The following is a 23126-nucleotide window of genomic DNA, read 5'->3' as shown; positions in this document are numbered from 1 at the left end:
CTAAAATCATAAAACCCTTAACCGGAAGATAAGAACAACATAATTCAATCATTTTTAAAGCAAAAAATCCACAACTTACAAACGTATAAGAGTAAAGAAACTGAGATCACTGAGCCGGGTAACAGTGTGGATATATATATAAATATATTTATATATGTTTGGTGTGGCCGATTGTAACCAAAATACGAGGTGCACATCTACATGTTATAGCAGTCCTATATACAAAATTTCAACGTTCTGAGGCTACTCGTTTTTGAGTTATGCGAGATACGTACGTACAGACGCCACGAAAAATTCTCTTCAGAATTAATTTTAAAGCAGTTTTATAATTTTTTTGAAGGAAAAGAGTATTTTATTCTGTCCTTATGTACAGGTATCACGCAAAAACATCGTTAAATTGCATTCAATAGCGGTCAAAATGGATATTTTCGTTGAAATATGCTGTATGAAACTTTTCGCGATTACAATACTTCCTTTTTACTTTGTACAAGGAAGTAAAAAAGGCATTCTTTTTTAACTGATTTGATACAGTTACTAATTACACAAATATATCAGAATTTATGTAAAATATTATCTTTTTCACATTCATTTGTTAGAGCTTTGTTAATGCATTTTAATATTCATTATTTACTTTGATTGTTATAAAAGTGCTATAAAATTAAATGTAAATTCTGATTGTTCATGTGGTAAATTAGTCATTTTATTGTATCTTGAATTTCCTTGAAGAATTCAGTAAGTTTAATAGGATTTTTTTTTTTTTTTTTTTTTTTTTTTTTAAGATTTTATAAATCTTTTAAGAATTTTTAAAATTTGTTTCATTTTTTTATTTTATTTTTATTTATTTATTTGTGTGTGATTGTCCACAAATTCATAAATTTGATGTGTTTTTCCTGTTATTTTTAATATCGGTTATAAATCTGAGATTATTTTTCTTATTTAAATAGTTTTAGTATTTACATTAAATTGATTAATAATATTTCTATAGAAATTATGACAAAATTCACTACAGTTTTTTTCTGCTGTTTAGTCTAAATTAGAACTTTAAATTATATAGCTTTAGCCTGATCTATTAAACTCTGCCCACGAGTTATAGGAAGTATTAAGAATTACTGTTTTAAAATTAAACATGGCTTTAAAAACTTTGGGCTTATCAGCCAACCTAAACTTCTTGAAAATCTGAAAAGTAGATAATCTTGATTCTTGTTTCCTGTCATCTTGTTCCTGTCAAAGATGTGAGCAACAAGTGTAGGAATTTCATTCATGCAAGTGTGAAAAAAAAGGCCATATTAAGGGAATTTTGCTAAATTTTTTATATGTCATAAACAGTTTCCTATTCTACATAGAGTTGCTGTCTGTTCTATTTCAATATCCATAAATGGTATCAATGCTAAAAGGTTGTTTCTTAAATTTAAGAAGTTTGTAGTACCATATTGCATTAAAATTGAAATAAATTTATGAATAATTTAATTTATCGAAACAAAAAAATTTAAATTAGAGTTGAAATCATGATCTTATGTAACAGTATTGATAACATTGTTAGAACTTGTTTGGCCTATAAAGATGAGTCTCAGTTTTAAAAATACATATTATTGTTTATTAATTATGTATGATCACAAAATTTTTAGAGTAATTGCTAAACCATAAATTACATACAGTTGGTTGTGTAAATCCTAGCGTGTGAAACTTTAGAAATTTTTCTCTGCAAATTTAGCTATTTTATCCCAGGATAGGAGTTATTAGTCTACTTAACAGTTATGTTAAATAATGTTGTCTAATTGAACAATTATTATGGTGGCATTTTTACCTTTATATATTTATTCATTTTGCATAAGGTAATTAATATTACAGACACCATTTATTAATAAAAATATATAAAGCTTTTTTTTTTAAATGATGAAAATATTTTTTGACATTTATTGCTTTTTTTTTTTTTTTTTTTTCCTTTTTAAAGCTAAAAGGAAAAGTATGGCTAATATACCTGCAAAATGATGAACTGGAAATTCCTTTAGCTTCTCAGTATTTAAGGAAATATGAATGCACTTCAGTGTTCTTAAATATTGAACTTTATTCATTGCATACTTTGATGACATTCATTCCAGTACTTTTAGATGTCTTAGTAAACGAACAAGAATTCAAGGACAAATTCATTTTAATGTAAAAGGGTTTATTAATACATACATATATGTATCAATAAATTAGATATTTGTATTCATATCTATATTTTATCATACCTACATAATGTATGTATATAATGTATATATATCATCTGTATGTATGTTGAAATGTACAGATGTATCATATTAATGTGTATATAGAGAGATATTGAAAGTAAAATTTTAACTGAAGTCTATTAGAAGTTTTTGCTAAGCAGTGTCTGTCAAGGAAAATCATATATAGTAGAACCCAACTGATTTGAGCAAATTAAGACAAAATAATTGTGAAGAATACTTTTTTCTAGCTATCCTTGTTTTCTTTTGTACAATCAAAAGTCGTTAATCCGGACTCATCAGGACTTCGGCGATTCCGGATTATAGATCATCAGTTTAAATCTCGTAAGATGGCATCCAGAAATTCTAAAATTTAAAATATGAAACCATAATTTATGAAATAAAGAACAATTATGATCTAAAGGGTATCAAAATTTACAAAAAAAAAAAAAAAAAAAAAAAAGCTTAATATTTATTTGTTTACTTTATTAAACATTTCTTTCAATGTAAGTTGTTTAAGTTGCTTCATTTTATGTGATAATACTTTCTCTTTAATTCTATAAACAGACATAATTTCTTGTTCAGTTACAAATTTCCGCTGTTCAAGTCCCGTAATTGCTGTGCCGAGAATACCGACTAAGTTGTGAATCGAAATTTTTTCGTTTTCACTAACCTCTCTCTCTGTCACCTTCTTCATGTCTTTATCCATTTTTTGCAGCAATTCCACTTTTTGTTTGATGGACATCAAAACATACTTTCGTTTTGTAGATCCTTTGGGCGCTCCAGAATCGGAAATTCTATTTGACATAATCAAAAGTTCAAGTTTACTTTTATAAAATTGCTCTTACAGTCTGAAAAAAGTAATAGGCCGGATCCAGTTCGAAGATTAAGGAACAACGCAATCATCAACATTAACTGAAATAGATAATTAGATAATTTTAGCTTATACCGTCCGTTATACATTAAACGCACATGCAAAAATGTATTCTGCACTTCCACACATGCATATGCGCAGTCGTAAAGTTCTTACGCGCACGCGCAGAAAGTTTTTGGCTTTGAGGTCCGAATTAATGACTTTTGACTGTATAAAAAATAGAATTTTATCTAATTTTTGCATGTATCATTTTTAACAATAATGAATTGTTATATCTTATTTTCTAATATATGTACAATTAAAAAAAATTCCAATTTTCTTTTTTATATATATATCTTATTTTTTATTTAAATCAACTGAAAATAATATGAAAACTAATTGTAGAAAAGGGCATTTATAGCAAGATATAGGCACTGCCCTCAAACATTTCTTTGGCCCCTCCCTTTGTGCTTCTATTTTTGATACTTTATTCACTTTTAGAGCAATCTTTTAGTAATTTATAAATTTAGTACCATAGTAATTGATGTTATCAAGTCTTCCTTTCTGAAAGTTTACTCTTAACTCAACATGTTTAAGTTTATAGTAAGCCTTCATATAGGTTCCCTCATCTGTATGCTGCAGCACAAACATAAAGGTATTTTGCCCTTGGTCTATGCTGAACAACCTTCATAAATTTTTTTTGGATAATCTAGAGTCCAGCTTGTTTTTGATGGAAAATAGAAATTGTGCCAGCAGTATTATGATGAAGCATTTTCATGCACTAGTCCAATAAAAAGAGCCTTATATGGAGTTTTATAATTTAAAATTTATTCTGTGAAGTAATTATGAATCTTTTACAAATGTTCTGGTAAGAAATTTTTTTTAGTGCTAATGACTATCCTCCCAACCCTAAAAAGAGTCACTATTTGTTGGTGACCGTATTCTTTGCTGAGCTAAGACGTGAAAGACAACAGGCATTTATAAAAAGGGCAGTGCACTAAGAATTACATAAATTAGCAGCCAGTTGACAAAACTGAAAATGCAAGAAACATCCGTGATAAATCATTACTCTTTTTTCTTTTCTTTTGGTTGTTTTTTTCCCCATGTACACAAGGATTTGCTTTAGCTTAAAAAAATCAGAGGATTCCAGAATTGCTGTCAACTGGGCATTGCATGTGCTATCATTTTCTCCATGTACACAGCAATCGGTTTTTGCATAAAAAATAAATTTAAAAGAAGAGGAAAAGAAAGAAAAAATAATAATTTGGATTTATAAAATCGATTTGTTTATGAAGTACAAATACATGCATTCTCTAACTGGATTGTGAAATGCCATATTTAAAAAAAAATACAATGCTTTATTTTTTATTAGCCAGCAAACTGTACAGTTTCATTATGATTCTTTACAAGTAAAAAATGCACTCTGTACAATAAAAACAAAGGTTGAAACCACTGCTCATTTGCTGCATGTGCATGCTTGCCTGGGTTGCCATATAAATATATTTTACCGACATTATGGATTGCCTATTCTGGCAACATAGCGAGCACAAATGGCTGCTGAATTCTTTAAGGTTGGTTGGATAATCAGAAAGTACCTTCATTTTTTTATTCTTAGTATATATATATGTACTTTAGTATTTAATTTATACGTTGCTTGACATTGAAAATGCAACACCAAGAAGGAGTGGTCAGAAAGTGATGAAATTTAGAAGAAAGACAGAGACAGAAGCAGCAATAAGTGATCTTTATTTCAAAATGATAGTCAGAATACAGAGCGAGAATGGCGTCAGCTCAGTAGGATGTAGGACAACCGCAGACAGCGATGCCCGAAGAAACACGTCTAGGCATAGAGTCAATAAGAGAGTGGATGGTGTCCTAAGAGATGGCTCTCCATTTCCTTTCAACCATTTGCCACAGTTCGTCTTCTGAACGAGGCAGGGACAGAGTCTGCAAACGGCGTCCAATCACATCCCACACATGTTCGATTGGTGACAGGTCAGGAGAGTACGGTGGCCAAGGAAGCATCTGTATACCTTGCAGAGATACTGATGTGAGTACTGGTTTTGGTTGACACGGGAACATCCAGGGTATCTTGCACATGCTGCAGAATCGCGGTACAAGTGACTTGCGGAACTGCCACTGCTAGTCGGCGGATGCATTGATCCACGCGTGCTGATGTCACTCTGTCTGCACTTTCACATCTCCTTCTTTCCACATTTCCTTGTTCCAACCATGTTTGCCATAGCCGATGCACCATGCTCGCTTACATGTGGGTATCAGCTGCGATTTGACGTAAGGACCAACCCGCCCTTCTCAGTCCGATCACCATACCCCTCGTAAAATCGTCTGTCTGCTGGAAGTGCCTTCGTTGACGGTGGCCTGGCATTCTCTCCTATTACACGTATCCTCGGGGACAAAAACCAACTTTCTTCGATAATTCGTCTGGCAGAAATAACGACACGAATATTGCCCATTCTGCACGTTCCTTCCCTTATATCTTACTTCACGTGTGTCGGAGAGCTGCGCATTTCACATCATCCGCATATTTCAGTGACATGCGTCTACTCTAAAATTTGCGTCATAAATCTCTGACCAATAAATCTCTGCATCATAAATCTCTGACCAATCCTTGGTGTTGCATTTTTAATGTCGAGCAGTGTGTATGTATATATTTAACTTTACACAACAAATTTGTATATCTGATGTAATTTAATTTCAAAAAGAAGAAAGGAGGAGAAAAATGGTGTAAATAATCCTTGTTAAGATTATATATTTCACAAGAATTACTTTTTTGTTTTAAAAAAAGTTTTCATTTTATACTGCATAGTTAACTTTAAGAGCACTTGTATAATCTGGCTGTATCATGTAATAACGTGTATACAATCACTTATATGAGCTTAAATTTGTTCAGTTATTATAAAATATCAATGCATTTCCTTGCACCAACAGTTTGTGATTTTACAATGAATTTAGAAAATGTGTTATTTATGAAACTAGTAGAATTAAAGATTTTTAAATCTTTCAAAATAGCTTTTTTCTTTCTTTTTTGTGTTGAGTTTTACACAACTTATTTTATGTATTTTACTTCATCATGGCTGACAGTACTTTATCTTATGTTGCTTACTCGTAATAACACATTTTGAAAATTTTAGTCCTTGTAATTTTTGTTATTAGACTAGTATATGCATTAAAAACTCTGCTATTAAAATTTTAAGAAAAATTATTAGTTTTTTAATACGTATATATTGCTATTTGTATTGTGATATATGTAGGTTATTTGGAAACTAAGGTCCGATTTCTTATAAAACGTAAACTATCAGATTTTTTCAAAAAACAGTTTTATTTACTTATTTTTCTACATAGTTTCCATATTTGTTTAAACATTTCTCATAATGTTCTACAAGCTTTTGTATGCCTAAGTCATAAATGTCTGCTAGGTATGAGGATAACTAATCTTGAACTGCTTCTTTCAGCTTGTCATCTGTGGTGAAGCACTTACCACTGAGAAACTGCTTTAGATAGTGGAACAAGTGAAAATTCACTCTGTGCCAAGTCTAGACTGTACAATGGGTGGTTAATCTGTTTCCATCTGAAAGATCTTATTGGATTTTGGGTGTGAATAGTGGAATGGGGTCTGGCATTGTCCATGCAGCAACAAAACTCCAGATGTCAGAAGGCCACGTCGTTTATTCTGTATCATTTGTCTAAGTTTAGTCAGAGTAGCGCATTAAGTGGCTGCATAAATTCGATTAACAAGACTCCATATCCACCTCCAAACATGATTGACATAAACTTACATGATGAAATTGTCTGCTTAGCCTTCACTTTGACTGGTGATGCCGTGTGACACCATTCCATTGACTGGCGTTCAGACTCTGTGGTCATGTGAGAAACCTTAGTCTTGTCCTCTTTAACAAACCTCTCTAAAAATAATCACTTTTCTTATGATATAGGTTCAAAAAATCAAGAGCATAAGCCATTCTTTTCATGTGTGCACAATTTGTGAAATTCCAATTTTTCAGAGACAATTTTGTGCAGTTATCCTACCCACATTTGGAAATCCAGTGTTAAAAATCGAATTGTGAATCTCCAGTTCTCACGAGTCTTTTCATCTATGGCATTGACCAATTTTTTCTGTGTTCACTGATGGTTGGCCTGATCGCAGTTCTCATCATGGACATTTTCCCATCCGTTTTTTAATGCTCTCACCCACTTACACACTTTGCTGTAACTCATTGCCTTGGCTTACACTTTGCATATTTGTCAATGAATTTCTGCTGCTAAAATGTTCCTTGCTGTCAAAAAATTGAATCACTGACTGTATTTCACAGTTGGTGGGCAGATCAATTGTTTTAAACATTTTGAACTGACGCTGTACATAGCACACTGCAAGAAGTACCAATGCAAATGTATTATTTAACAAGCAAGGCATGCCAAGAGTTGGTACACATGCTCGTTTCTTATGTTCTCGTGATGTTTTATTAGCTACTGCGATTCGAATTCTTCCGAATAAACCATGTACATGTGAATGGAGAGATGTTTCCCCATTCACATCGTGATATAAGATTGTCCATTCCTAATTCTTTCAATTGCTGCCACTTACTTTTTCTCCTCTTTTCATAAACTGTGCTATAAAACTGAAATTTAAAATGTTATAAGTAAGTGGAAATAGTCTTTATTATTTCTTTTCCTATAGACACTTTTTTATTGGGTATTTTCTCTGGGGCACTGTCCTCTTTTTTCTCTGGGGCACTGTCCTCTTTCGGAATTTTTTTCATCAATTATGTAATACATGTCTGTAAATCACAAATAATACCTAATTTATTTAAAACAATTTCTTCATATGACCTTTTCTTTTTGTCATGTCTCAATTTACTGTGTGGGTCCAGACCCATGATTATTGCTCTGAACTTTTAATTAGATCATGTAGAAAGTTTGGGATGACATTTAATTGTCAGTAGTATACTTTGTTATGTTGAATATATGATGTCTACAGTTAGCATCTTCTGAAAAATAATTTGCTCAAGCAACAATGTACCGGTTGGCCATAATTAAACTGACAGTGCTCACAGTGTTCTGTAGCGCGATCTATTTGCGAGAATGACGCCACATTTTGTAGGAAGATTAAATAAGACGGGGGACGAAGGATTCCGCAGAAAAAAATTAGAAATTAATGCAGAATAAAATTTATCGTAGGTCCATTCTTCTATGAGAACATTACCCCGACAGGACCAGGAACCTGTTCTGTTACCGGAGAGAAATATCGCCACATGTTGAACAGCTTTGTCATTCCGGCACTTCAGCAAAGACAATGCCTGGGGGAACTCATTTTCTTGCAAGATGGAGCCCCTCCACATGTTCCTGTACTGGTGCAACAGATGCTATGACAGAAATTCACAACAGAAAGAGTCATCAGCCACTACTTTGCAACTGCATGGCCACCTCGGTCGCCTCATCTTACCCCATGCGACTTCTGGCTATGAGGTTACCTTAAGTCCAAGGTCCATCAAGAAGTGGTCCAGGACCTGGCTACGTTGAAGGATAATATATCACGGACTGTACGGGAGATTCCTGCAGACATGTTACTTTCTGCTGTTGTGCATATTGTGCACAGAATGCAATACGTGGTCCACAACAATGGCAGCCACATTGAACTCATTTGAATGCAAAATAAAAGGTGATTTCAGTATTGATTTGCATTTGTTAAAACTCTATTTTCTATTACACAGCGCCAAATATTCCCCTAGCGGTGACTTTTGGAACTATTTTTTTTTTTTTCGCAGAATCCTTCGTCCTCCGTCTTGTTTAATCTTCCTACAAAATGTGGTGTCATTCTTAAAAATAGATCGCGCTACAGAACACTGTGAGTTTAATTATGGCCACCCGTTATATGTGTTTAACGAATTATTTTTAAAGTGATTACCTTGCAGTTCCAGACTATCTATCTAGTGTATCTACATTTTCTGTTGAATCTATGAAGTGCTTTAATATGATCATTATGTGGCACTGATATTAAAATTACATGTCTATTTCAGTATCCAAGTATTTACTATTTGCTAGATCTATAACAGATGAAAGTAATAAATCAGTTTTATTTAATAATACTTTCAGGTGATTGGGTGGGGGGGGGGCAAATATGCAGCATTAATTGAACTTTCTGTTTTATTTTCTTGTTTTTAAACTCAGTTTTTTAATTCATTGTGTAAAAGAAGTGCCCATTATCCAGGATTTTTAATTTGCATGCTATTTTTCTTTGACCTTAGACATATTAATATTTTTTAAATATCTTTATCGCAATGATTTTTTTATTATTAATATTGTTCAGTTTTGACACACAGCATCACTGACACCCTTTAATTAATTATTTTTTTATTTATTTTTTTAATATTATGTCAGCTAGAATCTTAAAATGTCAATGCTTTAAAGGATAAATAACTATTTACAAAACTATATCACATTAGTGGCATGCCATGGTTTTCCTAAAAGGAGATTATGAAAAATGAAGGAAAATTGTAATCTCTTCTAAAACACAATTGTAATCTCTCACCTAAGGATGGTTGAAGTGGTTGCTTTAGAGAGATGAAATAGAACTATGGTGTTTATTTATATTTTATAAGTGATCAAAAATCTCATTTTCATAAGTGCTTATCATAGGGAGATGATCCTTACAGCAGTTTATTGGATTTTGAACACAAATACTAAAGTTATAAAGACTAATTAGGGCAATAATGCATAATATGCTCAGATGAATTTATGAAAATTGGATGATGAGGAGAAGTCAAAATGATTATGTCATAATAAATGAATAATTTTTAATTTAATAGATGTCATAAAAATAAATAATTGAAGATATTTTTATCTCTGAAAGAACACAAGACTAACAAAACATATTACTTCTTAGTTTGTACACTTAATGTTTTTGAAATTCAACCTTAGAATCATGGGTTAAGATGTGTAACTAATGAGATACATACGTAATAGATCTACCTTTTGTAATTATTTTTTGTTTCTTTTGAAACTGTATTATTCCAAAAAACATGGTAGACAAGAGTTTGAGATACTAACAGTTGATCAGTGCATTGTCATAAAATAGCTTAATAGACTGCTTGCATGGGCTTTGTAAGAGTCTTTTATGTGGTGACTGGCTTTTCATACTGCTTCCCTCTGTGCAGTAATGTAGTAAATTTGAATTACTGCATCAATATATTCTACTTCAAATTACCAGATTAAAATACCTACTACCAGTAGTTACTAGTTTATCTATGTGATTATGGGAGTAGGTGAAAGGTAGATAATCCTTTGGCATAGAGCCAACATAACCAGAGTTCCTCCCATTTTAGTGAAAACCCCATTAAATACTTCACAGTTTCAAAAGAACTAAAATGAGGATGTTTTCATGTTTTTGAATGTCAGGTAAAAATATACTTGAATATTTTAAATGTTAGGTAAAATATCCTAACACTTTAAGTATTCATATTTAAAATGTTTGGAGACCAGCCTAGTACTTTTAATCCATTGACAGCATGCAAATGCTTTTATCAGTATTATAAAAGCTTTTGAAATAACAATCATTCTGTCAGCTTTATTAACTGAGTCATACATATTATACTGCTACATATTTTTTTATAATGATATTATTTTGCGAACATGATATTTCTAAATAGCCTTTACTTGCATTGATTTTTTTTTCCACTTGAATCAGTTATGTATTGAGCTACAGCGTTTTCTTGAATAATTATTTTGTTCTGTAATTGGGAGTTTCTGTGCATGAGTACCTTCAGACCAAGCCTTTGTACATGAGCAACTTCAAACCAAGCCAAAGTTAAATAGATTTTTTTTTAATATGGGTGAAAAGTTTCTTTTTTCATAAATTTTTTTAATATGGCTGAAAAACTTCCTTTTTTGGTATTTTTATTAGCATTTTATAAACAATTCTCCTTAATAACTCCTTTTCTTAAATATTTTTTAGGTCTGTGTTTTATTTTCCTGCCAACTTTCTGTGTGATAGGCCATTAGCAGCATATTGGCTAACTTTTAATTTGTGTTTCTAAATTTAATGATTTTATTTTTTGTTTTTGTAGACATCTCAATATAAGATTAATCATTTAAGATTTATAAACACAAAAACCATCAAGCTGATAACTTGGAAGTAGGATGACTGATACAATTACTTCAGAAGCAGTGTACTGGAATGGCACCACTGAAAATTGATTTCTTGTAATTTACCAGTTAAACAGAACAAAAAATAGCAAAATTAGTATAAGCAGTTTGAGAATGGAATGGATTTTTTAAAATGTATTGTTTCAGAAATGAGACTATATGATAAATTACATTACGTTGAGATAAAGACAAAATTTATGGTATAGAAATATTTAATATCTTGGGGCTATATGTCTTAGTTTATACTCCTTCTGTCTCATTATAATAACATCATTTGATGGATTTAATTTGTCCCATAATAACAGTAGCAAAATAAATATAGATTGCAGTATTTATTATTAAAAACTAGAGTAAATTATACAATAACTTTAAAATGTTCTTCCTAATTTTTATTTTGAGTGTTCATTTAGTTTCTGAATTTTTCAATAATTTCCTTATACCACATTTTAAAACTTGTAGGTAGGATACCAAATACCCCTCATGATAAAGCCAAAGCCAGGTAGCCCTTGTGTTATCTGGTTAAGGGGAGAAACTAATAAAGGAAACTGATATGTAGCAACATCACATATGGGGGAAAACATGAAAGCGTCCATGTACCCAACTTGTTTGCCTGGAACAGACGTCATGTTGAACTACCGGTGTTCAGAGACTTCAACGCTTGGTCGCTATAGGCGTAGGAATTGGAGGAGTGATTTGCATGGCTCATATTACCATTTTTTAACTCTGATAGGTTGCCATAAATTTTTGAGCTCCACTTCCAAATGTTTTTTTAATATATTCAACAAATTATAAATATTTCACAGATTTCATTTTTTAACACTAAGCACTTTGCTAAACTTAAAGTACTAGCATTACAAATCGGATTGCAATAATTTTCTTTACCCTTCCTGTACCTAAGAAAGCAATATGAGTTCCAAACCTAAGAAAGCAATGTGAGACTTTCAAATGCCATCATCATTAGTTTTTTACAAAGTGCTCCCTTAGCCGCCAGGATAATTCATTTGCCGATCGAGAGGTATAAAAGCAAATGTTTGTCTATAGGAAACCTCTGGAATTATAATCAGCTATCCGTCACTGATTAATATTGTTTAAGGTGAACATAAACAAAGGGTGTTGTGACCCTAGGTGAGTGGTTGGCAGTTGCTTATTTGCATAACAGGTTGTAATAATCTTTGAATTTGGGAGATATTAAAATTATTAGGGCAAGAGTTTTCTGTAAGAAAAAATTAATTAAAGAAAATTTTTTTAAAGACTAGCAAGAAGCACCGAAAACTGGTTGCTAACTTTTGGTTCATATTAAAAAAATAATAATTCGTTTAGGGGTCTGTAAGTGCATCCCGCTGGCTACGCCCATTGCACAATCGTTTGTAAAAACAATGCCAAAATTGTAAAGAATACCACGTTGAAAATAATGGCGAAACTGCTAAATTCAATTTATATATATATATATATATATATTATAGGAGTAAAATTGATTGTGATAATTTCCTATTTCGAGTTTCATTCATTTGTATATTATTGGATGTGGTTAGCGTTTTTTCTGTTAAGGTCAAAACTGGATGAAATCTAATAAATTGAATGTAACACGAAATAAAGCTTTTCACGCACGCACTTCTTTAAGTAATTTATAAACGAATTATTCGAATTTCAGGAATGTAATTCCCCCTTCCTATTTTTCTACTGAAATGCGCGCTTCGCTTTGCTACTGAAACTACATCGATTGAAAATATGTATTTTCTCACCAGATGGCAGCATGTACTTGCTGACGTACGGTCAGACTATATCTTGGTCACGGAAATTTGCTGTGTTGCACTGCTGATGCTAAAATTAAATATTAATTGTCTGAGAGATTTTAAAAAGAGTTGTTGATTTAAAAAAGAATCACATTTATCGTAATTGAATACGTTGTGGTTGCTGCTACAGTTTTAATTTCCAGTTCCGGGGGGAAGATGCCTACTTTTATCTCAATATCATGGTTAATCCGAAGGCTATTAAAAAAAAAAAAAAAAAAAAAAAAACAGGAATAAGCGCCGGGGCTACAGACCTTTTGCCGCTCTGTGTAGTCTCTGTGGTCCTATACTCTGCCTTTCGGCACTTCCGGTAAATTATTAAAATTTTTCGGTTACTAAATTCCACCGGTCAGTTTAACCGCACCTGCTCTGCTATTGGGCTTGCATAGAGAAATAGGAAAGAGTAATAATCAAAAAGCAGAACAAGCGGTTCAATCTAGGAATTAAGGATTAAGTATTTCGTAAACTAAATGAAATAAGAACCGGGAGGGAAAAAAAACCGCTATAAACAATAGAAGATGTACATCATTAGAAATGAAGAAACTAAGCTACAAATGGCACTTAAGATGCAAGATAAAATGTTATAAAGTTAAAACTCATGCAAAAGACTGTTAAGACTGAAAAGACTGTTAGCCTCGAAATGGAATGGGATTTTGCGTCATCCACTATAAAAGGTGAATCACTTTTAAAATTTTTGCCACCAAATACTATCGCCTTACATTATTTTTAAAGAAATTAAATAATGAAGAATCTGTATGACTGAATGTATGTTCCTTGCATTGGGAAAAAACGCTGGTACCTAGAGTCATCAAATTCTGGATAACGTAATCCTCCACCTGAACACGTACATCTGGAAGCCCGAATTTTGAATTTCGAATTTTATGTTTTGCATTTTGTAAAACTTGTATGAATTTTTGATTTACAACCTCAGAGATCTGAAATCGAGTAGTGCCTACACTCTATACGGAGTAATACATTTATCTCTAGCCCGTGAGACTGTTTATCGGAAATTCTAAAGATAAGGTGTTTTTAAATTGAATTTTATGTGGCGTAGGCGCAAAGAACGTGATATTTAATAAATAAAGTTAGCATACAAATCATTATTAATATAATGACCAAAAGAAAAAAAAAAAAAAAAAGGTACAGCCAATCAACACGACCTACTTGTGATGATGCAGATGAGACAGTGTTCCCTCGGAGACTCTCTACTGTTTATACTAGAAACCCACAACTCATCTAACTGCCATCTTTATCCACTTGAACTTACTTATTAGTACTCACTCATGCTCAGTTACATTCCAGATAGAAAATCGCTAACGACATAGTCTGGGATTGCGGGAGCCCCCTTCGCGAACTGTGTTTGCCTGATCGACAGAAAAAAAGGGAAGAAGAAAAAGAAAGGTTTGCAAGCCATTTTACTAAGAACACTGAACACTGGTATAATGAAATGAGAAAAGACCGTAAAAAATAGAAAATGTATGCAAACACATAACACTGCTGCCCTGGGAATTCTAAACATATGCTGCTTTTAAAATTTTTGTAATTTTACTGTTGAATTATATATGTCGTTAAGTGGGAAGTAAACGATGCTTAATAAAGCTAAAAGGACAAAAAGAAATTTGTTAGCAAAAGTGTGTGCAACAGCAGATTGGTAGACTGCGAGCTAAGAGAGAGCGTATAAAATGTTACCAAATCCTTTTGATTGTCAAAATCCGAACATTTTCTTCATTTCCTTTATGTATTTATTGGTTTTGTTTTAGTAAAGTTCATTTGGCTGATACCATTTGCTATCCCGAAGCATTTTGATTCCCGAGATTTCATTTGATTTTACCTTTGTGCTTTTAGCGCCCAAGCGTGTATAACAACTGAACACTAAATTCGTATAAACGTATATAACAACGCTGTTTAAATGTACGAAAGAATGAGTGTTTTTTGGGAGTAATCTATGAGAATGGATATTTTGTGCATGATGAATATTATTAAGCATCCTACACTGGTTACTAGAAAAGATGTTATCCTCTTCCATGGCAAAGTGAAACTGCATGCGGCGCGAATAATCCAACAGAAGATTACAGTATTAGTCCTTTGGATTCGAGGCCTTTTTTACTCGGGCTAACCAAGAAATCCAGACGATTTTCCATATATTTGGTGAATTTCTTAAGCTAACTTAAGATAATTTCGCAGAAACCTAATGGTTCTTTTATGTCTGAAGATACTTGTGGTTTTTGCGCTTTTCTTTGTAATGTGTGAACGTTATCCATTCTGAATTTTCTTTCTTCTGCAGAATCACTATCGCTTTCCGATTCACTATTACTATGATTTTAGTCCTTCTTGCACCTTCATTGCTATCTTTATCACTGCTTTCCTTGTTTGTGTCGTCAAATAAGTCTATACATAGACGTAATTTTGCTCTTCATCAACGAAAAATCGAATTCATTTTCACCTTGAACTGATTTCTTCATCGTATTTTATGCTTATTGGATTCCGTAATATTGAAAATAATATTCTCATTGCCACTACTGTCGAGTTCGAACCTACGTGAAAGACGCATATCTAACAATACATCTTTGTTTCATCTATCCTTTTCGCCACACATTGTGCGATAATTTATCATGTTTTGTACTTTGTGGGGGAACATCAGTCTGAAATATTAACTGTATCAAAAAAAGTCTTCCTGGATTTTATAAATCCAAATTATCTTCTTTATAAAAAACGAATACTGAACATTTGGTTCCGAAATGGCAAACTTATAAGGTATTTATAAGGTGGTTCTGCACGCCGGGCCGGTATTCCAGATGTCCGTGGTTCGATTCCCGGCGAAGGCGGTTGCTAATTTTTCATCTTGCCTGCTTCCAAAAATACCTAATGTCTCTACAAACTATCATTGATTATGATGGCGATTATATAATTTGTTAAGATAATAAATATTTCCTCCTCTTCCCTATCATATATTTTTCCGACCGGCAATCCAAAATGACATTTCTTGCTTTACCCTCCTTTCATGAATCATCTGATCTTGCAAATGAAAAGTATTTGTTTGTGAATGCATAATAATCATTGCTAATGAGAAATATTTTTATTTAATTGAAGCTTACGTACTGAATCATAAGTGATTTGAAATGAGATTTAAGATGTGGTTATATGGTTCTGTTAATAAATTAGTCTGAAAGTTCCGAAATTCGGCTGCTTATTTAGCAAAGCTGAAAGAAATGTAGTTAGTTATTCGGTAAAATGCCTCATTTATACAAAGTACGTCTACAGATTTTAATGATTGAATTCGTAACAAAGGAGAGATCTGAATAAAGCAACTTTTTGTTTAGCTTTCTACATGCTATATTCCTTCTGCGGCGATACGTCTCTGCATATGCTTAGACAGTCTTTCGTACTGTTATGATTTTTCGAACTTTTGAAATGTTATTAGAGTGGTGACTTTTAAGGTAAAACTTCACTAAATATTACTTTTAAGTTAGGAAACAGTTTTTGACCGTTTATATATACGATGCTTGAAAGCAAAGAAATTTTTTTAATCTTTTGTAAACAGTTCTATGTTTGATCCTTATACCTATCCATTTGTAATACTTCATATTTTACATGAGTGAATGAAATTTTAGTAGATTAAAGTTTTCAAATTGTTATAAAGTCCTTTCAACAACACTACACAGACTCGTGACAAGCATAAAATAACCAGTTGTACATAGTTCGTTAGTAAGTTGAATTGGAAGCATCTCTTTCAAAACAACGCCTCATTTTCTAAGACGTGATATGCTTTGGGCGCATGAGAGCTGATTGGAATTAAAGATGGGTCAATCTTTGTATAGTTCGTTCTCTAATTTTATAATGGAGCCTCTTAGAGTTAGCCAACTTTATTTATTTACTCCCATTTTACATTCAGTTTAGAATTATGAGTATCTCGCTTCTGAGACGAGCGTTGGTATAATTGACGTCGGTCGATTCACGTAATATTTGTGAAAGAATGTAATGTCCCAAAATATATGCCACAGGACTTATTCAAGAGAAAATGCCGAATGACTACAGGGATTTAACGAGTGATATTTAATATTGCCTAATGATCTGGTTCCTCTATTGCCAGTTTATTCAGTTTGTTTCAGACTTCTGTGCAGTTCGCAATTTGTAGAAAGTTGTACACAAGCTATTATTAAGTAATGACGGTAAAAAATTTATTTATTCTGAATCAAATAAACTTAACTAAAAAATTTCAATTGCCGCAGTTTTCATTTGTAGACCTTAGTTCACACAGTTCTTTCTCTATGCTCAAATTCAGCAGATGAGTCTTGCAAACTAACCCTTCAAGGTTCCAGTGAGATTCATTCTGATGATTTTCAGATTTTCAGAATTCAAGATGATTTTCATTCATTCATTTTTCACAATAACGGACGCAATTTTTTTATCTTGCCAAAGAGGTCGTCAAGTGGAAACGTAAAAAGACTGTTGCTTTCATGTAACGGTGAAATTTTCTTCTGATAAATGTTTAGTATTTGCGCAAACAGATCCTGGCGAACTGGCTGACTGCGTGAGCATTTTGTAGTCTTGTTTTGTATTAACAAAAATACCAACTAGTTTCCCTTAGCAAGTCTTTCATGAAGGCCTTCCTCCCTTTTGGACAAATATTCTTAATGTGCTTTACCGTAATCTAATAGATTCAAATTCAATCTACGTAAAATATTTCAATAAAAATATTTCAATAAAATAAAATATTAAATTTTCTAGAAAACTGCTGATGAAATTGAATCAGCAGTTTCTCAAATCACAGCCTCTTATTTCACAAAGAATTCGTTTCACGAATAAACTATTTGAACAAGAAACTCTTCGGATGACGAATGATGTCTCGAATTATTAACACACAAGTCGGCAGCACAGGGTTTTCAAAGTTATTTTGAGATAACTTGTGCCACATAATTAACACTAAAGGATTTCAATTTTAATAATTCCTGTTGCTTAGTTCTCATTAACAATCCTTGGCAGCAAGGATCTTGAATTCTGCCCGAAAGAAATTATTGCCAAATTACTGGGTAGCAAGGAGAGACTTAGAGAGCTTGTAGAGACATTAAGTTATTTTGAAGCTGGAGACATAAAAAATGAGCAGTGCCTTCTCCGGGACTCGAACCTGGACCTCTCGAATAAGTGTCGAGTGTGCTAACCGTTACATCTCGAAGGTATGCCGAAAGAAGCGAGAAAATACCTCATAAGCTTTGATGCTTAAGACTTTTTTTTTTATTAACTCTGATAGTTTGTATCTAGGCAAAATCATGGGTTTAAAAATTAACAAGGAAGACTCAGAGAAGCGCATTGAGAAGCATAAAGATAAGCTAAATAAGAAAGAACTACAACAACTTTAGAAAAAGTAACAAAAATGATTAAGGAGGAAATGTCTTCAGAAGAAGAGGAACACAGAAAATTATCCTAATTCTCTGATCCACAAAGTTTGTGCAAAATGGGGTAAGGTGCATCTTTTCAAGAAATGATACCATCCTGACAGCAGTAGCAAGCTACAGTACAAGTATTTTCAGTTAAAAAACTGTCTCACTTTAGAAACATTCTAAAACGCAGACTGTAAAAAATCGCACTGAACAAATTATGAGTGAAGCAGAGGCTCAGTGAATTTCAAGCACGCAGTCGAGGAGCTCAGAGAGAAGAAAAGGTAAAAGAGCCGCCTGCAGGCAGTTAGCTAGTGTTTTTATGACAGAGAATTTCGCATAAAAACAATAACATTTCGCCATCTTCCACTTTTATGCCGTTCAAATACAGTAAAATTAAGATTTCATCTATTTTTAGCGGTTTAATATTAGGTTTAACTTTTTACCTCCCTCCAACCTATGCAGTCATTTTACCTAAAAGTCTATCATTTAAAAATGAAACAATTTTTTTACTTTAAATTATTTAATGATTTTCATTTTAACATTACAATGTACACATTTTGGAGATTTGTTTGTCCTAAACATGAAAGATAATACATTTTAAATCAGCCCCTTTTTTTCCTTTGTAGAGTTCCTCACTTTGATTCTGTAAACTTAAATGTTGAGGACCCCCGTGAACTGTTAAGCGAATTATCGCTTAGTTCAAAGAACAGAAATCGTAAACTCAAGAAGGGTTAATTACCCTTTATTTCACTCATGAACAGTCGGCCCCTTTCTTTGGGCTTTCAAGAAAGTACCCACTTAGGCTTAAATTCAAAAATAAGAAATAAGAACTAACTGTATCTAACTAAACTAACACAATTCTAACGTAGTTGGCCCGCAATCTTAACTAGACGGCGAACTGTCAAAAGGCACGTAATATATGGCGAAGCGTAGCAGCAGTTTAGAGAGACTTAGCCCAAAGGCAAACTCGCTATTCAGGATTCCTAGCTTTTTATCTCGAAGTAAGTTGAACTTTCCTTTAATACTATCGCTTACTCATTCGCATTCAACGCAATTCTAAAAACTCATTCTGGTAGGGAGTTGTAAATTAAAACGAGGCAATATAGAAAAGTTTAACTAAATCAAAATAACTGTTATAAAATTAAAATACACCTTACACCTTCACAAAGGAGAGCTCTTCTCCTTCTTTATGACAAGAGGTTGGCGAGAGGTCATGTGCACATCATAATTTTTGTTTCATATTTAATGATTTCCATTGGTGTTAGGTTATGAACTTGTGCACAAAATGCTGTTGTAAAATTTAAATAAGCGATCATCAGCGGTCCTGGAAAGAGTTAATCCATTTTTCTTTAAGTCTTTCGGGGAAAATTGTTTCGGTTTACAAACATATCGGTTGAATTAAATCGTGAACTGAGGTTTCAGTGTACATTTTAGCAATGTTGGGCAGCAATTTAATATATCTGCTCAAATTTTAGACCAGAAAAAATTAAATATTTTAGAATGATTTAAAACAGTGATTGCTATAAAGGTTTAAACTGCAGAATTGCTTAATGGTTACTACAAATCAGTAGAACAGTTATTTAAGTCACTACCTCAGAAGTCGTCTACTGAAGTTATGAAGGAAAGTGTTAATTTTATAATAGTATTAGTAGTAACTTAAGTTATCTAGAGAGGAAATACGATTTTAGTAAAAAGAATAAATATTTCTTACTGTAAAACTTTTTATTATAAGAGGAAAAACTTTATAAGGACTCCGAAAAATTTATTTAAAATGTTCAGCTTTCATGATGTAATAAATATGGTAATTTGTATGAAGAATCATGTAAAAGCAGATCACCACTTAATTGAAAATGTTAATTTTTAGGAAAATAGTGGTTTAAATGAGTCATTTGTTTTCCAATATCAGCAAAACCTGTACCCAGCATTCTTAAAGTAGTTGAAGTTTTTAGTTGACATTCCGGGGTTAAATGCATTTTTTAAAGTTATTTCTTCCTTACAACAGTTAAGAACACTCTACAACAGTTACTTAAGTTAGGGGGGAAAGTACGTGATATATTAAGAAAACCTCCCCCCCCCCATTTTTTTTTTTTTTTTTTTTTTTCCCATGATGAAATTTAGTTACTGTAGTGTTTTTTCCAACTCGATTATTTTGTACGTATCTTTAAAAATGGAAAAAAATTAAATTCGTTTCTTGGTTAGACGAATTAAAAAGAGACGCAATAAATTAGGAAATCGAGTTTTTCAAGAGAGTGTCTGCGAAAGTCGAAATATCTTGATGAAGAATGGGATAAGTTTAATTCATAACGAACAGAGCGCATCTGCTGCCATTATCAGTGATCAGAGAATATGCAAAGCTATCTACTCCAGTAGAGTTCCGACATTACGCTTTTGTCGCCAGCGTAAGTTAGTTTGCAAATTCTACGGGCGTTTAGAAATTCTACATAATGACTTTTCAGTAACAAGTGATCTAGTACTTTTATGATCTAATATAAGATATTCTTTTAAGTGCTGAAGAGATATTAAGTGATATCTTCTTCGCAAACTAAAAGGCGGATCATGATCAGGAAAGGGTCCCAGAAAATGCCTACGCATTGAAAAGCATAGAGATTTTCCTTCCCTTAAAGTTCAGCAGGTAATCACATATCTCATGTGCTAGCTATTTTGATAATATTAAGCGATGAAAAATGTATTTTTTAAAATATCAATGGAATTTAACTAATTTGATACAAATATGACCAGAAACACATAAATATTTAATTTTACAGCATTTTCAATTAGGAAATAGCTATTAATAATTATCTGCAATTGTTACGTAAAGGCTCATTTATGAACTATTCATATTCATGTTTCTGGAAATTGTTTGACCGATGCTGTATCCCTAATCTTAATTCTTTTAGGGCATCACTCAGCATTGTAGGTATAATTCACCGATTTCATCACCATATTCTTCTTTCGAAAGTTTATCATATGGTATGTTTGGATTTGTTTCAAAAAGGGACTGGCAAGTAAATGAGGAAGGAATCTGAGTTTTTTCATCATTATCTGCCCAAACGTTAAATTTCTCACAGTTAATAGTAGTTGGAGATTTTGTTTTCAGTTTTTTAACTTCCTCTATTCCATCATTTATTAAACGGTTGGCATGCTTAAAATAGTTCATTATTGTCTTTTGAGGACTCATTTTGCAGCGATAATGATCTTTCATCGCTTTAATAATCCCTTGATAATATTTATGATTTAATGCTGTGATATTTGCTTGTAAATATGCAGTTTCAATACGTTTAAGAGCGCATTTACATTATGCCGTATGCTATTGTCAATAATAAGAAAGATATCCTTCTTGAGTTCATTATCAGATTTTTCTCAATAATGAGAAAGATATCCTTCTTCAGTTCATTATCAGATTTCAAAATCCATTCATTAAAAATTACTAATATCATTCACGCATTTGAATTATAGTTAACTGGTAAACGTTTTACTCCTTTAAAGCCTCGATTTTTTTTTTTTTTTTTTTTCATTTTTCCAATTATTTTAAGTTTTCTTTCTTTAGTACACATATTAGCACGGCATAAAATAGTCACACCATCTTTCCATATTTTACATCCGTTGGAACTTCCAATTTTAGATAAATGTACATGTTGAAGAAATGCATGATAGTATAGATTTGTTTCATCGGCAATTGTAAATGTTTTTAGCGCAGTACTTCGTAGACATTTTAGACCATTCACTTCACAACCATGTTCTTGCAGCAGTTAAGTCAACACCTTTTTCTTCACCATGAATGCATATGCAAACCATGTATTCTCTTTCTTCTATCGGCTAAACCAGCTATCTGTTGCTACCAGAGTCGTAACTAGGGTTTTCAGCGCCCAGGGACAACTGAAGATTTCGCGCCCCCTACTGCTTGCCAAGGATGGAAAACATTTAATTCTAAAATGTTGTAACATCAGTTTGGAGCCCCTTGGATTCTGCGCGCGGGGACAGATGCCTCCTCTTGCCCCCCTCTAGCTACGATCCTGGTTGCTACAAATCATTTCTCCCAATTTTTACAGTAATTATTCAACTTTCTGCAACATCAATGGACCGTTGTCTTCACAACTTTTTCAAGAAAATTTTTAAATCGGATCTTTAGTATTTTCTCCATACTGTGATCTTTTCCATTATGCGTCAGTTCCATGTTTTCATTTTGATTTTGCTTCGATTTGCAGTTGTCGTATCCTTTTAACAAGTCAACTTTATCCTTTAGACTCAGATCATTACGCTTTTTCCTAAAGGTCCAAGATAAAATAAACTAATCAGAATAAAACAATGAGCCTTTTCTAAACAGACTGTTCATAAAAGTGTAAAACTCAAAACAAGCGAAGAGATATTTGGATGCGAAAGAGCAAAATCAACTAGAATTCTGTTCCGTTAAACAATTGGTCCAGTGGATCTATCTTCTGTGTAACACATCATGTACTTTTTCCTTTGCATCTTTATACTTTTTTCTTTCATTTTAAATCAAAATGATGCTGCTTGATGACGTAATCCTTTATTTGGCAATTTCTGTACTCTATTTCAAATTTATTTGGCTATTTTACTGGTTTTATTTCGGACTGAAATATTCATTCTGTTTATATAATATTGGGTCGTCCGGAAAGATTTGCGATTATTCAAATCGAAATGCGTTTTCTTCTAATTATTTTTTTACTGATGAAGATAATGTTTAAATACAGTTTGTTCTGCTGATGTTGCGCAATTC

General features: G+C 32.6%; 1 protein-coding gene across 3 annotated transcripts in view; it reads left to right on the top strand.

Annotated features, from left to right (window-relative positions):
- Nucleotides 1-23126, top strand: part of LOC146997155 (uncharacterized) — a 125108-nt gene that overhangs the window by 5880 nt on the left and 96102 nt on the right. Inside the window, exon 2 of one of the 3 annotated variants that reach the window (XM_085816832.1) lies at nucleotides 8257-9128. The exons of 1 other annotated variant lie outside the window; for it this stretch is intronic. In XM_085816832.1, the coding sequence (XP_085672958.1) occupies nucleotides 8257-8447 (191 nt within the window). In that variant the 3' untranslated portion in view covers nucleotides 8448-9128. Of the gene's footprint in view, nucleotides 1-1951; nucleotides 6090-8256; nucleotides 9129-23126 lie in introns of those variants that run through there. One more of the 3 variants, XM_085816833.1, reaches the window with a different exon arrangement.

This window comes from Stegodyphus dumicola, chromosome 5 (assembly GCF_044657685.1).
Source record: "Stegodyphus dumicola isolate Sdum_Otavi_A_Nest chromosome 5, ASM4465768v1".
Taxonomy (NCBI): domain Eukaryota; kingdom Metazoa; phylum Arthropoda; class Arachnida; order Araneae; family Eresidae; genus Stegodyphus; species Stegodyphus dumicola.
This window is presented reverse-complemented; position numbering and strand designations above follow the sequence as displayed.